This window comes from Rutidosis leptorrhynchoides, chromosome 10 (genome assembly GCF_046630445.1).
Source record: "Rutidosis leptorrhynchoides isolate AG116_Rl617_1_P2 chromosome 10, CSIRO_AGI_Rlap_v1, whole genome shotgun sequence".
NCBI lineage: Eukaryota > Viridiplantae > Streptophyta > Magnoliopsida > Asterales > Asteraceae > Rutidosis > Rutidosis leptorrhynchoides.
Window position 1 is genome coordinate 327797465 of NC_092342.1, and position 14473 is coordinate 327811937.

The window sequence follows — 14473 nt, forward strand, 5'->3', positions numbered from 1 at the left end:
TCTCTATTTTTATGCCCTTTCCCTTATTATTTTCTTTTGCCTTTTTAAATTCAGTTGGGGTAATTTCTATAACATCATCGGAATTATCGTCGGAATCCGATTCATCGGAGAATTGGTAATCCTCCCAATATTTTGCTTCCTTGGCGGAAACACCATTGACCATAATTAACCTTGGTCGGTTGGTATATATATATATATATATATATATATATATATATATATATATATATATATATATATATATATATATATTGAGGATTTTATTTTACTTAACCGTTTTATTATTTCCCCCACCGGTTCTATTTCTTCATCCGGTTCCGATTCTTCTTCCGGTTCCGATTCTTCTTCCGGTTCCGACTCTTCTTCCGGTTCCTCTTCGGGAACTTGTGAATCAGTCCACGAATCATTCCAATTTACATTTGACTCTTCATTATTATTAGGTGAGTCAATGGGACTTGTTCTAGAGGTAGACATCTATCACATAATATCAAACGCGTTAAGAGATTAATATATCACATAATATTCACATGTTAAAAATATATAGTTTCCAATAAAATTTGTTAAGCAATCATTTTTCAAGTAAACACGGTCGAAGTCCAGACTCACTAATGCATCCTAACAAACTCGATAAAACACACTAATGCAAAATTCTGGTTCTCTAAGACCAACGCTCTGATACCAACTGAAATGTCCCGTTCTTATTGATTAAAAACGTTCCATATTAATTGATTTCGTTGCGAGGTTTTGACCTCTATATGAGACGTTTTTCAAAGACTGCATTCATTTTTAAAACAAACCATAACCTTTATTTCATAGATAAAGGTTTTAAAAAGCTTTACGTAGATTATCAAATAATGATAATCTAAAATATCCTGTTTACACACGACCATTACATAATGGTTTACAATACAAATATGTTACAACAAAATAAGTTTCTTGAATGCAGTTTTTACACAATATCATACAAGCATGGACTCCAAATCTCGTCCTTATTTAAGTATGCGACAGCGGAAGCTCTTAATAATCACCTGAGAATAAACATGCTTAAAACGTCAACAAAAATGTTGGTGAGTTATAGGTTTAACCTATATATATCAAATCATAATAATAGACCACAAGATTTCATATTTCAATACACATCCCATACATAGAGATAAAAATCATTCATATGGTGAACACCTGGTAACCGACATTAACAAGATGCATATATAAGAATATCCCCATCATTCCGGGACACCCTTCGGATATGATATAAATTTCGAAGTACTAAAGCATCTGGTACTTTGGATGGGGTTTGTTAGGCCCAATAGATCTATCTTTAGGATTCGCGTCAATTAGGGTGTCTGTTCCCTAATTCTTAGATTACCAGACTTAATAAAAACGGGAATATTCGATTTCGATAATTCAACCATGGAATGTAGTTTCACGTACTTGTGTCTATTTTGTAAATCATTTATAAAACGTGCATGTATTCTCATCCCAAAAATATTAGATTTTAAAAGTGGGACTATAACTCACTTTCACAGATTTTTACTTCGTCGGGAAGTAAGACTTGGCCACTGGTTGATTCACGAACCTATAACAATATGTACATATATATCAAAGTATGTTCAAAATATATTTACAACACTTTTAATATATTTTGATGTTTTAAGTTTATTAAGTCAGCTGTCCTCGTTAGTAACCTACAACTAGTTGTCCACAGTTAGATGTACAGAAATAAATCGATAAATATTATCTTGAATCAATCCACGACCCAGTGTATACGTATCTCAGTATTGATCACAACTCAAACTATATATATTTTGGAATCAACCTCAACCCTGTATAGCTAACTCCAACAATCACATATAGAGTGTCTATGGTTGTTCCGAAATATATATAGATGTGTCGACATGATAGGTCGAAACATTGTATACGTGTCTATGGTATCTCAAGATTACATAATATACAATACAAGTTGATTAAGTTATGGTTGGAATAGATTTGTTACCAATTTTCACGTAGCTAAAATAAGAAAAATTATCCAATCTTGTTTTACCCATAACTTCTTCATTTTAAATCCGTTTTGAGTGAATCAAATTGCTATGGTTTCATATTGAACTCTATTTTATGAATCTAAATAGAAAAAGTATAGGTTTATAGTCGGAAAAATAAGTTACAAGTCGTTTTTGTAAAGGTAGTCATTTCAGTCGAAAGAACGACGTCTAGATGACCATTTTAGAAAACATACTTCCACTTTGAGTTTAACCATAATTTTTTGATATAGTTTCATGTTCATAATAAAAATCATTTTTTTCAGAATAACAACTTTTAAATCAAAGTTTATCATAGTTTTTAATTAACTAACCCAAAACAGCCCGCGGTGTTACTACGACGGCGTAAATTCGGTTTTACGGTGTTTTTCGTGTTTCCAGGTTTTAAATCATTAAGTTAGCATATCATATAGATATAGAACATGTGTTTAGTTGATTTTAAAAGTCAAGTTAGAAGGATTAACTTTTGTTTGCGAACAAGTTTAGAATTAACTAAACTATGTTCTAGTGATTACAAGTTTAAACCTTCGAATAAGATAGCTTTATATGTATAAATCGAATGATGTTATGAACATCATTACTACCTTAAGTTCCTTGGATAAACCTACTGGAAAATGGAAAAATGGATCTAGCTTCAACGGATCCTTGGATGGCTCGAAGTTCTTGAAGCAGAATCATGACACGAAAACAAGTTCAAGTAAGATCATCACTTGAAATAAGATTGTTATAGTTATAGAAATTGAACCAAAGTTTGAATATGATTATTACCTTGTATTAGAATGATAACCTACTGTAAGAAACAAAGATTTCTTGAGGTTGGATGATCACCTTACAAGATTGGAAGTGAGCTAGCAAACTTGAAAGTATTCTTGATTTTATGTAATTAGAACTTGTAGAATATATGAAGAACACTTAGAACTTGAAGATAGAACTTGAGAGAGATCAATTAGATGAAGAAAATTGAAGAATGAAAGTGTTTGTAGGTGTTTTTGGTCGTTGGTGTATGGATTAGATATAAAGGATATGTAATTTTGTTTTCATGTAAATAAGTCATGAATGATTACTCATATTTTTGTAATTTTATGAGATATTTCATGCTAGTTGCCAAATGATGGTTCCCACATGTGTTAGGTGACTCACATGGGCTACTAAGAGCTGATCATTGGAGTGTATATACCAATAGTACATACATCTAAAAGCTGTGTATTGTACGAGTACGAATACGGGTGCATACGAGTATAATTGTTGATGAAACTGAACGAGGATGTAATTGTAAGCATTTTTGTTAAGTAGAAGTATTTTGATAAGAGTATTGAAGTCTTTCAAAAGTGTATAAATAAATATTAAAACACTACATGTATATACATTTTAACTGAGTCGTTAAGTCATCGTTAGTCGTTACATGTAAGTGTTGTTTTGAAACCTTTAGGTTAACGATCTTGTTAAATGTTGTTAACCCAATGTTTATAATATCAAATGAGATTTTAAATTATTATATTATCATGATATTATCATGTATGAATATCTCTTAATATGATATATATACATTAAATGTCTTTACAACGATAATCGTTACATATATGTCTCGTTTAAAAATCATTAAGTTAGTAGTCTTGTTTTTACATATGTAGTTCATTGTTAATATACTTAATGATATGTTTACTTATCATAGAATCATGTTAACTATGTATATATATATCCATATATATGTCATCATATAGTTTTTACAAGTTTTAACGTTCGTGAATCACCGGTCAACTTAGGTGGTCAATTGTCTATATGAAACATATTTCAATTAATCAAGTCTTAACAAGTTTGATTGCTTAACATGTTGGAAACATTTAATCATGTAAATATCAATCTCAATTAATATATATAAACATGGAAAAGTTCGGGTCACTACATTCTCATCCCAAAAATATTAGATTTTAAAAGTGGGACTATAACTCACTTTCACATATTTTTACTTCGTCAGGAAGTAAGACTTGGCCACTGGTTGATTCACGAACCTATAACAATATATACATATATATCAAAGTATGTTCAAAATATATTTACAATACTTTTAATACATTTTGATGTTTTAAGTTTATTAAGTCAGCTGTCCTCGTTAGTAACCTACAACTAGTTGTCCACAGTTAGATGTACAGAAATAAATTGATAAATGTTATCTTGAATCAATCCACGACCCAGTGTATACATATCTCAGTATTGATCACAACTCAAACTATATATATATTTTGGAATCAACCTCAACCCTGTATAGCTAACTCCAACATTCACATATAGAGTGTCTATGGTTGTTTCGCAATATATATATATAGATGGGTCGACATGATAGGTCGAAACATTGTATACGTGTCTATGGTATCTCAAGATTACATAATATACAATATAAGTTGATTAGGTTATGGTTGGAATAGATTTATTACTAACTTTCACGTAGGTAAAATGAGTAGTTTTTATCAATCTTGTTTTACTCGTCATTTCTTCGTTTCTAATCCGTTTTGAGTGATTCCGGTGGTCACGGTTTCATATTGAACTTAACTTTATGAATCTAAATAGAAAAAGTATAAGTTTATAGTCGGAAATAAAAGTTACAAGTCGTTTTTGAAAGAGGTAGTCATTTCCGTCGAAAGAACGACATCTTGATGACCATTTTGAAAAAATACTTTCACTTTGAGTTTAACCATGATTTTTGGATATAGTTTCATGTTCATAAGAAAAATCATTTTTCCAGAAGTATAGCTTTTAAATCAAAGTTCTTCTTAGCTTTTAATTATCCCAACCAAAACAGCCCCCGGTTTTACTACGACGGCGTATATCCAGTTTTATGGTGTTTATCGTGTTTCCGGGTTTTAAATCATTAAGTTAGCATATAATATAGATATAGAACATATGTTTAGTTGATTTTAAAAGTCTAGTTAGAAGGATTAACTTTATTTGCGAACAAGTTTAGAATTAACTAAACTATGTTCTAGTGATTACAAGTTTATAACGTTGAATAAGACAGCTTTTTATGTATGAATCGAATGATGTTATGAACATCATTACTACCTCAAGTTCCTTGGATAAACATACTAGAAATGAGAAAAATGGATCTAGCTTCAAAAGATCCTTGGATGGCTTGAAAGTTCTTGAAGCAGAATCATGACACGAAAACAATTTCAAGTAAGATTTCCACTCGAAATAAGATTGTTATAGTTAAAGAAAATGAATTAAAGTTTGAATATGATTATTACCTTGTATTAGAAAGATAACTTACAATAAGTAACAAAGGTTTCTTGATCTTGGATGATTACTTGGAATGGATTTAGAAAACTTGGAAGTAAACTTGCAATCTTGGAAGTATTCTTGATTTTATGAAACTAGAACTTTTGGAATTTATGAAGAACACTTAGAACTTGAAGATAGAACTTGAGAGAGATCAATTAGATGAAGAAAATTGAAGAATGAAAGTGTTTGTAGGTGTTTTTGGTCGTTGGTGTATGGATTAGATATAAAGGATATGTAATTTTGTTTTCATGTAAATAAGTCATGAATGATTACTCATATTTTTGTAATTTTATGAGATATTTCATGCTAGTTGCCAAATGATGGTTCTCACATGTGTTAGGTGACTCACATGGGCTGCTAAGAGCTGATTATTGGAGTGTATATACCAATAGTACATACATCTAAAAGCTGTGTATTGTACGAGTACAAATCGGGTGCATACGAGTAGATTTGTTGATGAAACTGAACGAGGATGTAATTGTAAGCATTTTTGTTAAGTAGAAGTATTTTGATAAGTGTCTTGAAGTCCTTCAAAAGTGTATGAATACATATTAAAACACTACATGTATATACATTTTAACTGAGTCGTTAAGTCATCGTTAGTCGTTACATGTAAATGTTGTTTTGAAACCTTTAGGTTAACGATCTTGTTAAATGTTGTTAACCCAATGTTTATAATATCAAATGAGATTTTAAATTATTATATTATCATGATATTATGATGTACGAATATCTCTTAATATGATCTATATACATTAAATGTCGTTACAACGATAATCATTACATATATGTCTCGTTTCAAAATCATTAAGTTAGTAGTCTTATTTTTACATATGTAGTTCATTGTTAATACACTTAATGATATATTTACTTATCATTTAACATAATTAACCAAGTGTATCAATATCTTAATATGATTCATATGTACCTAGTAAGACGTTATAACGATAATCGTTATATATATCGTTTTCGAGTTTCTTAATTTAATAGTCTCATTTTTATGTATATAACTCATTGTTAAAATACCTAATGAGATACATACTTATAATAAAATCATGTTAACTATATATATAACCATATATATGTCATCGTATAGTTTTTACAAGTTTTAACGTTCGTGAATCACCGGTCAACTTGGGTGGTCATTTGTCTATATCAAACCTATTCCAATTAATCAAGTCTTAATAAGTTTGATTGCTTAACATGTTGAAAACACTTAATCATGTAAATATCAATTTTATTTAATATATATAAACATGGAAAAGTTTGGGTCACTACAGTACCTACCCGTTAAATAAATTTCGTCCCGAAATTTTAAGCTGTTGAAAGTGTTGACGAATCTTCTAGAAATAGATGCGGGTATTTCTTCTTCATCTAATCTTCACGCTCCCAGGTGAACTCGGGTCCTCTACGAGCATTCCATTGAACCTTAACAATCGGTATCTTGTTTTATTTAAGTCTCTTAACCTCACGATCCATTATTTCGACGGGTTCTTCAATGAATTAAAGTTTTTCATTGATTTAGATTTCGTCCTACGGAATAGTGAGATCTTCTTTAGCAAAACATTTCTTCAAATTTGAGACGTGGAAAGTGTTATGTATAGCCGCGAGTTGTTGAGGTAGCTCCAGTCGGTAAGCTACTGGTCCGACACGATCTATAATCTTGAATGGTCCAATGTACCTTGGATTTAGTTTCCCCCGTTTACCAAATCGAACAACGCCTTTCCAAGGTGAAACCTTAAGCATGACCATTTCTCTAATTTCAAAATCTATATCTTTTCTTTTACTGTCCGCGTAGCTCTTTTGTCGACTCTGGGCAGTTTTCAATCTTTGTTGAATTTGGATGATTTTTTCGGTAGTTTCTTGTATTATCTCCGGACCCGTAATCTGTCTATCCCCCACTTCATTCCAACAAATCAGAGACCTGCACTTTCTACCATAAAGTGCCTCAAACGGCACCATCTCAATACTAGAATGATAACTGTTGTTGTAGGAAAATTCTGCTAACGGTAGGTGTCGATCCCAACTGTTTCCGAAATCAATAACACATGCTCGTAGCATGTCTTCAAGCGTTTGTATCGTCCTTTCGCTCTGCCCATCAGTTTGTGGATGATAGGTAGTACTCATGTCTAGACGAGTTGCTAATGCTTGCTGTAATGTCTGCCAGAATCTTAAAATAAATCTGCCATCCCTATCAGAGATAATAGAGATTAGTATTCCATGTCTGGAGATGACTTCCTTCAAATACAGTCATGCTAACTTATCCATCTTGTCATCTTCTCTTATTGGCAGGAAGTGTGCTGATTTGGTGAGACGATCAACTATTACCCAAATAGTATCAAACCCACTTGCAGTCCTTGGCAATTTAGTGATGAAATCTATGGTAATGTTTTCCCATTTCCATTCTGGGATTTCGAATTGTTGAAGTAGACCTGATGGTTTCTGATGCTCCGCTTTGACCTTAGAACACGTCAAACATTCCCCTACGTATTTAGCAACATCGGCTTTCATACCTGGCCACCAAAAATGTTTCTTGAGATCCTTATACATCTTCCCCGTTCCAGGATGTATTGAGTATCTGGTTTTATGAGCTTCTCTAAGTACCATTTCTCTTATATCTCCAGATTTTGGTACCCAAATCCTTTCAGCCCTATACCGGGTTCCATCTTCCCGAATATTAAGATGCTTCTCCGATCCTTTGGGTATTTCATTTTTTAAATTTCCCTCTTTTAAAACTCCTTGTTGTGCCTCCTTTATTTGAGTAGTAAGGTTATTGTGAATCATTATATTCATAGATTTTACTCGAATGGGTTCTCTGTCCTTTCTACTCAAGGCGTCGGCTACCACATTTGCCTTCCCCGGGTGGTAACGAATCTCAAAGTCATAATCATTCAACAATTCAATCCACCTACGCTGCCTCATGTTCAGTTGTTTCTGATTAAATATGTGTTGAAGACTTTTGTGGTCGGTATATATAATACTTTTGACCCCATATAAGTAGTGCCTCCAAGTCTTTAATGCAAAAACAACCGCGCCTAATTCCAAATCATGCGTCGTATAATTTTGCTCGTGAATCTTTAATTGTCTAGACGCATAAGCAATTACCTTCGTTCGTTGCATTAATACACAACCGAGACCTTGCTTTGAGGCGTCACAATATATCACAAAATCATCATTCCCTTCAGGCAATGACAATATAGGTGCCGTAGTTAGCTTTTTCTTCAATAACTGAAACGCCTTCTCTTGTTCATCCTTCCATTTAAATTTCTTCCCTTTATGCGTTAATGCAGTCAAGGGTTTTGCTATTTTGGAAAAATCTTGGATGAATCTTCTGTAGTAACCAGCCAATCCTAAAAATTGACGTATATGCTTCGAAGTTTTTGGGGTTTCCCACTTTTCAACGGTTTCGATCTTTGCCGGGTCCACTTGGATACCTTCTTTGTTCACTATGTGACCGAGGAATTGAACTTCTTCCAACCAAAATGCACACTTTGAAAACTTAGCGTACAGTTTTTCTTTCCTCAATACTTCTAGCACTTTTCTCAAATGTTCTTCGTGCTCTTGATCATTCTTTGAGTAAATAAGTATGTCATCGATGAAAACAATGACAAACTAGTCAAGATATGGCCCACACACTCGGTTCATAAGGTCCATGAACACAGCTGGTGCATTAATCAATCCAAACGGCATAACCATAAACTCGTAATGACCATAACGCGTCCTAAAAGCAGTTTTTGGAATATCATCCTCCTTTACTCGCATTTGATGATATCCAGAACGTAAATCGATCTTCGAATAAACCGACGAGCCTTGTAGTTGATCAAATAAGTCGTCAATTCTCGGCAGTGGATAACGGTTTTTGATGGTAAGTTTGTTCAACTCTCTGTAGTCAATACACAACCTAAATGTACCATCTTTCTTCTTGATAAACAAAACAGGAGCTCCCCATGGTGATGTGCTTGGTCGAATGAAACCACGTTCTAATAGTTCTTGCAGTTGGCTTTGCAGTTCTTTCATCTCACTGGGTGCGAGTCTGTAAGGAGCACGAGCTATTGGTGCGGCTCCTGGTACAAGATCTATTTGAAATTCAATAGATCGATGTGGAGGTACTCCCGGTAATTCTTTCAGAAATACATTGGGAAATTCTTTTGCGACAAAAACATCATTGATGCTCTTTTCTTCAGTTTGTACTTTCTCGACATGTGCTAGAACAGCATAGCAACCTTTTCTCCGTACATCATTAAGGGTTCTCCTTCTTCTTGTACAATGCGAATTGCATTTTTATAACATACGATCTCTGCTTTCACCATCTCCAGCCAGTCCATACCAACTATTACATCAAAACTCCCTAACTCTACTGGTATCAAATCAATCTTAAATATTTCGCTACCCAGTTTAATTTCTCGATTCTGGCATATATAATCTGCTGAAATTAATTTACCGTTTGCTAATTCGAGTAAAAATTTACTATCCAACGGCGTCAATGGACAACTTAATTTAGCACAAAAATCTCTACTCATATAGCTTCTATCCGCACCCAAATCAAATAAAACGTAATCAGATTTATTATCAATAAGAAACGTACCCGTAACAAGCTCCGAGTCTTCCTATGCCTCTGCCGCATTAATATTGAAAACTCTTCCGCGGCCTTGTCCATTCGTGTTCTCCTGGTTCGGGCAATTTCTAATAATGTGGCCCAGTTTTCCACATTTATAACAAACTACATTGGCATAACTTGCTCCGACACTACTTGCTCCGCCATTACTCGTTCCGACACCATTTGTTCCTTTCGTTCTGTTAACCCCTGGTCTGTAGACCTCACACTTTGCCGCGCTATGACCATTTCCTTTACACTTGTTGCAAAATTTGGTGCAGAACCCCAAGTGATACTTTTCACACCTTTGGCATAGCTGCTTTTGATTTTTGTTGTAGTTGTTGCGGTTATTATTGTTGTTAAGATGATTGTTGTAGTTGCTATTGTTGTTGTTGTTGTTGTTGTTGTTGTTGTTGTTGGGCCATTTGTTGTAGTTGCGATTGATGTTGCGATTGTTAGGATAGTTGTTGCGATTATTGTTGTAATTGCTGTTGTTGTTGTATTGGTGATTCTTATCACCGTTTTCCTCCCACTTTCTTTTGACTTGCTTCACATTGGCCTCTTCATCAGTCTGTTCTTTAATTCTTTCTTCAATCTGGTTCACTAGTTTGTGAGCCATTCTACATGCCTGTTGTATGGAGGCGGGCTCGTGTGAACTTATATCTTTTTGGATTCTTTCCGGTAATCCTTTCACAAACGCGTCGATCTTCTCTTCCTCATCTTCGAACGCTCCCGGACACAATAGGCACAATTCTGTGAATCGTCTTTCATACGTGGTAATATCAAATCCTTGGGTTCGTAACCCTCTAAGTTCTGTCTTGAGCTTATTGACCTCGGTTCTGGGACGGTACTTCTCGTTCATCAAGTGCTTGAATACTGACCACGGTAGTGCGTAAGCATCATCTTGTCCCACTTGCTCTAGATAGGTATTCCACCATGTTAATGCAGTACCTGTGAAGGTATGCGTAGCGTACTTCACTTTGTCCTCTTCAGTACACTTACTTATGGCAAACACCGATTCGACCTTCTCGGTCCACCGTTTCAATCCGATCGGTCCTTCGGTTTCATCAAATTCCAAAGGTTTGCAGGCAGTGAATTCTTTGTAGGTGCATCCTACACGATATTCTGTACTGCTAGATCCAAGGTTATTGTTGGTATGTAGCGCAGCCTGTACTGCGGCTATGTTTGAAGCAAGAAAGGCACGAAATTCCTCTTTGCTCATATTCAAGGTGTGTCGAGTAGTTGGTGTCATTTCCTTCAAAATAGTCAAATGAAACAAGTTAATCATGCAGAATATTAAGAGTAGTCAATAGTATCTCGTAGCATAATATGAACTCATTTATAAAAGCTTTTTCTTCATATTAGCGTTTTATAAGTTTAAATTCGGGTAGTACCTACCCATTAAGTTCATACTTAGTAGCTAATATACAATTCAACTACTACAATTCTATATGAAAAACTGATTATAATAATATTTCACGTTCAAACTTTTACACAATATTTTACAAACTTACAATACCGCTTATTTTACATATAGCATGAAATATAGCACACAATAAATTTGATACAAGATGGTTGTGAAGATAATTCTAGCTAGTACACAAGTCGTTCAGCAAAGGCAATAAAGACACGTAATTCATACGTCCAGAAACAAGTCATGCATTCTGATTTTACTAGGACTACTTCCCATCCTTGGTCTTGTGGAACATAACCGTTATGGCCATTGATAAGACAGCGTGTTGTAACGTCGTCAAAGGGATGAGGGTTACGTAATGTCTAACAGTCCCGTAACAATCTAAAAACCTCATTTCTTACCCCAATTACCGACTCCGTCACTTGTGGGAACGTTTTGTTTAATAGTTGTAGCCCGATGTTCTTGTTCTCACTTTGGTGAGAAGCGAACATTACTAACCCGTAAGCATAACATGCTTCTTTATGTTGCATGTTAGCCGCTTTTTCTAAATCACGAAGTCCTATATTCGGATATATTGAGTCAAAATAATTTCTTAACCCATTGCGTAAAATAGCATTTGGGTTCCCCGCAATATATGCGTCAAAGTAAACACATCGTAACTTATGGATTTCCCAATGTGATATCCCCCATCTTTCGAACGAAACCCTTTTATAAACCAAGGCATTCTTGGAACGTTCTTCGAATGTCTTACAAACTGATCTTGCCTTAAATAGTTGTGCCGAGGAATTCTGACCGACTCTAGACAAGATTTCATCAATCATGTCTCCGGGTAGGTCTCTTAAAATATTGGGTTGTCTATCCATTTTGTGTTTTTATACTGTAAAATAGACAAGAGTTAGATTCATAAAAAAAATACTTATTAATACAAGCAATTTTTACATATATCGTAAAGCATAAGCACACTATATTACATATATTACACCGCACAAATACAACTATCTTATTCTGACTCACTCGTTTCTTCTTTTTCGAACTTGGTTCTTTTTGCTAAGTTTTTAGGGATATATGATCTTCCCCTAATACGATCCGTTGTTTTCCACATTGGTTTAGAAAAACCTGGTGGTTTAGAGGTTCCCGGGTTATTGTCACAACTTAAGAAATACGGGTGTTGACGATACATATAAAGTTCATCGGGTTTGGAATCAAATTTCTCTATTTTTATGCCCTTTCCCTTATTGTTCTCTTTTACCTTATTAAATTGTGTTGGGGTAATTTATATAACATCATCGGAATCCTTGTCGGGATCCGATTCATCGAAGAATTGGTAATCCTCCCAATACTTTGCTTCCTTGGCGAAAACACCATTGACCATAATTAACTTTGGTCGGTTGGTTGAGGATTTTCTTCTACTTAACCATTTTATTATTTCCCCCACTAGTTCTATTTCTTTTTTCGGTTCCGATTCTTCTTCCGGTTCCGACTCTTCTTCCGGTTCCTCTTCGGGAACTTGTGAATCAGTCCACGAATCATTCCAATTTACATTTGACTCTTCATTATTATTAGGTGAGACAATGGGACTTGTTCTAGAGGTAGACATCTATCACATAATATCAAACACGTTAAGAGATTAATATATCACATAATATTCACATGTTAAAAATATATAGTTTCCAACAAAATTTGTTAAGCAATCATTTTTCAGGTAAACACGGTCGAAGTCCAGACTCACTAATGCATCCTAACAAACTCGATAAGACACACTAATGCAAAATTCTGGTTCTCTAAGACCAACGCTCGGATACCAACTGAAATGTCCCGTTCTTATTGATTAAAAACGTTCCATATTAATTGATTTCGTTGCGAAGTTTTGACCTCTATATGAGACGTTTTTTTTCAAAGACTGCATTAATTTTTAAAACAAACCATAACCTTTATTTCATAAATAAATGTTTAAAAAGCTTTACGTAGATTATCACAAATATGTTACATCGAAATCAGTTTCTTGAATGCAGTTTTTACACAATATCATACAAACATGGACTCCAAATCTTGTCCTTATTTTAGTATGCAACAGCGGAAGCTCTTAGTATTCACCTGAGAATAAACATGCTTTAAACGTCAACAAAAATGTTGGTGAGTTATAGGTTTAACCTATATATATCAAATCGTAATAATAGACCACAAGATTTCATATTTCAATACACATCCCATACATAGAGATAAAAATCATTCATATGGTGAACACCTGGTAACCGACATTAACAAGATGCATATATAAGAATATCCCCATCATTCTGGGACACCCTTCGGATATGATATAAATTTCAAAGTACTAAAGCATCCGGTACTTTGGAAGGGGTTTGTTAGGCCCAATAGATCTATCTTTAGGATTCGCGTCAATTAGGGTGTCTGTTCCCTAATTCTTAGATTACCAGACTTAATAAAAAGGGGCATATTCGATTTCGATAATTCAACCATAGAATGTAGTTTCACGTACTTGTGTCTATTTTGTAAATCATTTATAAAACCTGCATGTATTCTCATCCCAAAAATATTAGATTTTAAAAGTGGGACTATAACTCACTTTCACAGATTTTTACTTCGTCGGGAAGTAAGACTTGGTCACTGGTTGATTCACGAACCTATAATAATATATACATATATATCAAAGTATGTTCAAAATATATTTACAATACTTTTAATACATTTTGATGTTTTAAGTTTATTAAGTCAGCTGTCCTCGTTAGTAACCTACAACTAGTTGTCCACAGTTAGATGTACAGAAATAAATCGATAAATATTATCTTGAATCAATCCACGACCCAGTGTATACGTATCTCAGTATTGATCACAACTCAAACTATATATATATATTTTGGAATCAACCTCAACCCTGTATAGCTAACTCCAACATTCACATATAGAGTGTCTATGGTTGTTCCGCAATATATATATAGATGGGTCGACATGATAGGTCGAAATATTGTATACGTGTCTATGGTATCTCAAGATTACATAATATACAATATAAGTTGATTAGGTTATGGTTGGAATAGATTTATTACTAACTTTCACGTAGGTAAAATGAGTAGTTTTTATCAATCTTGTTTTACTCGCCATTTCTTCGTTTCTAATCCGTTTTGAGTGATTCCA

General features: G+C 34.0%; 1 protein-coding gene across 1 annotated transcript in view; it reads right to left on the reverse strand.

The window, feature by feature from the left end:
* The window catches only part of LOC139871327 (conserved oligomeric Golgi complex subunit 8-like), a 132680-nt gene that overhangs the window by 103152 nt on the left and 15055 nt on the right, over positions 1-14473 (reverse strand). The window contains exons 2-3 of the mRNA XM_071859048.1: positions 11081-11118; positions 9006-9033 (exon numbers count right to left, since the gene is read on the reverse strand). Coding sequence (XP_071715149.1) covers positions 9006-9033; positions 11081-11118 — 66 coding nt within the window. The remainder of the gene's footprint in view (positions 1-9005; positions 9034-11080; positions 11119-14473) is intronic.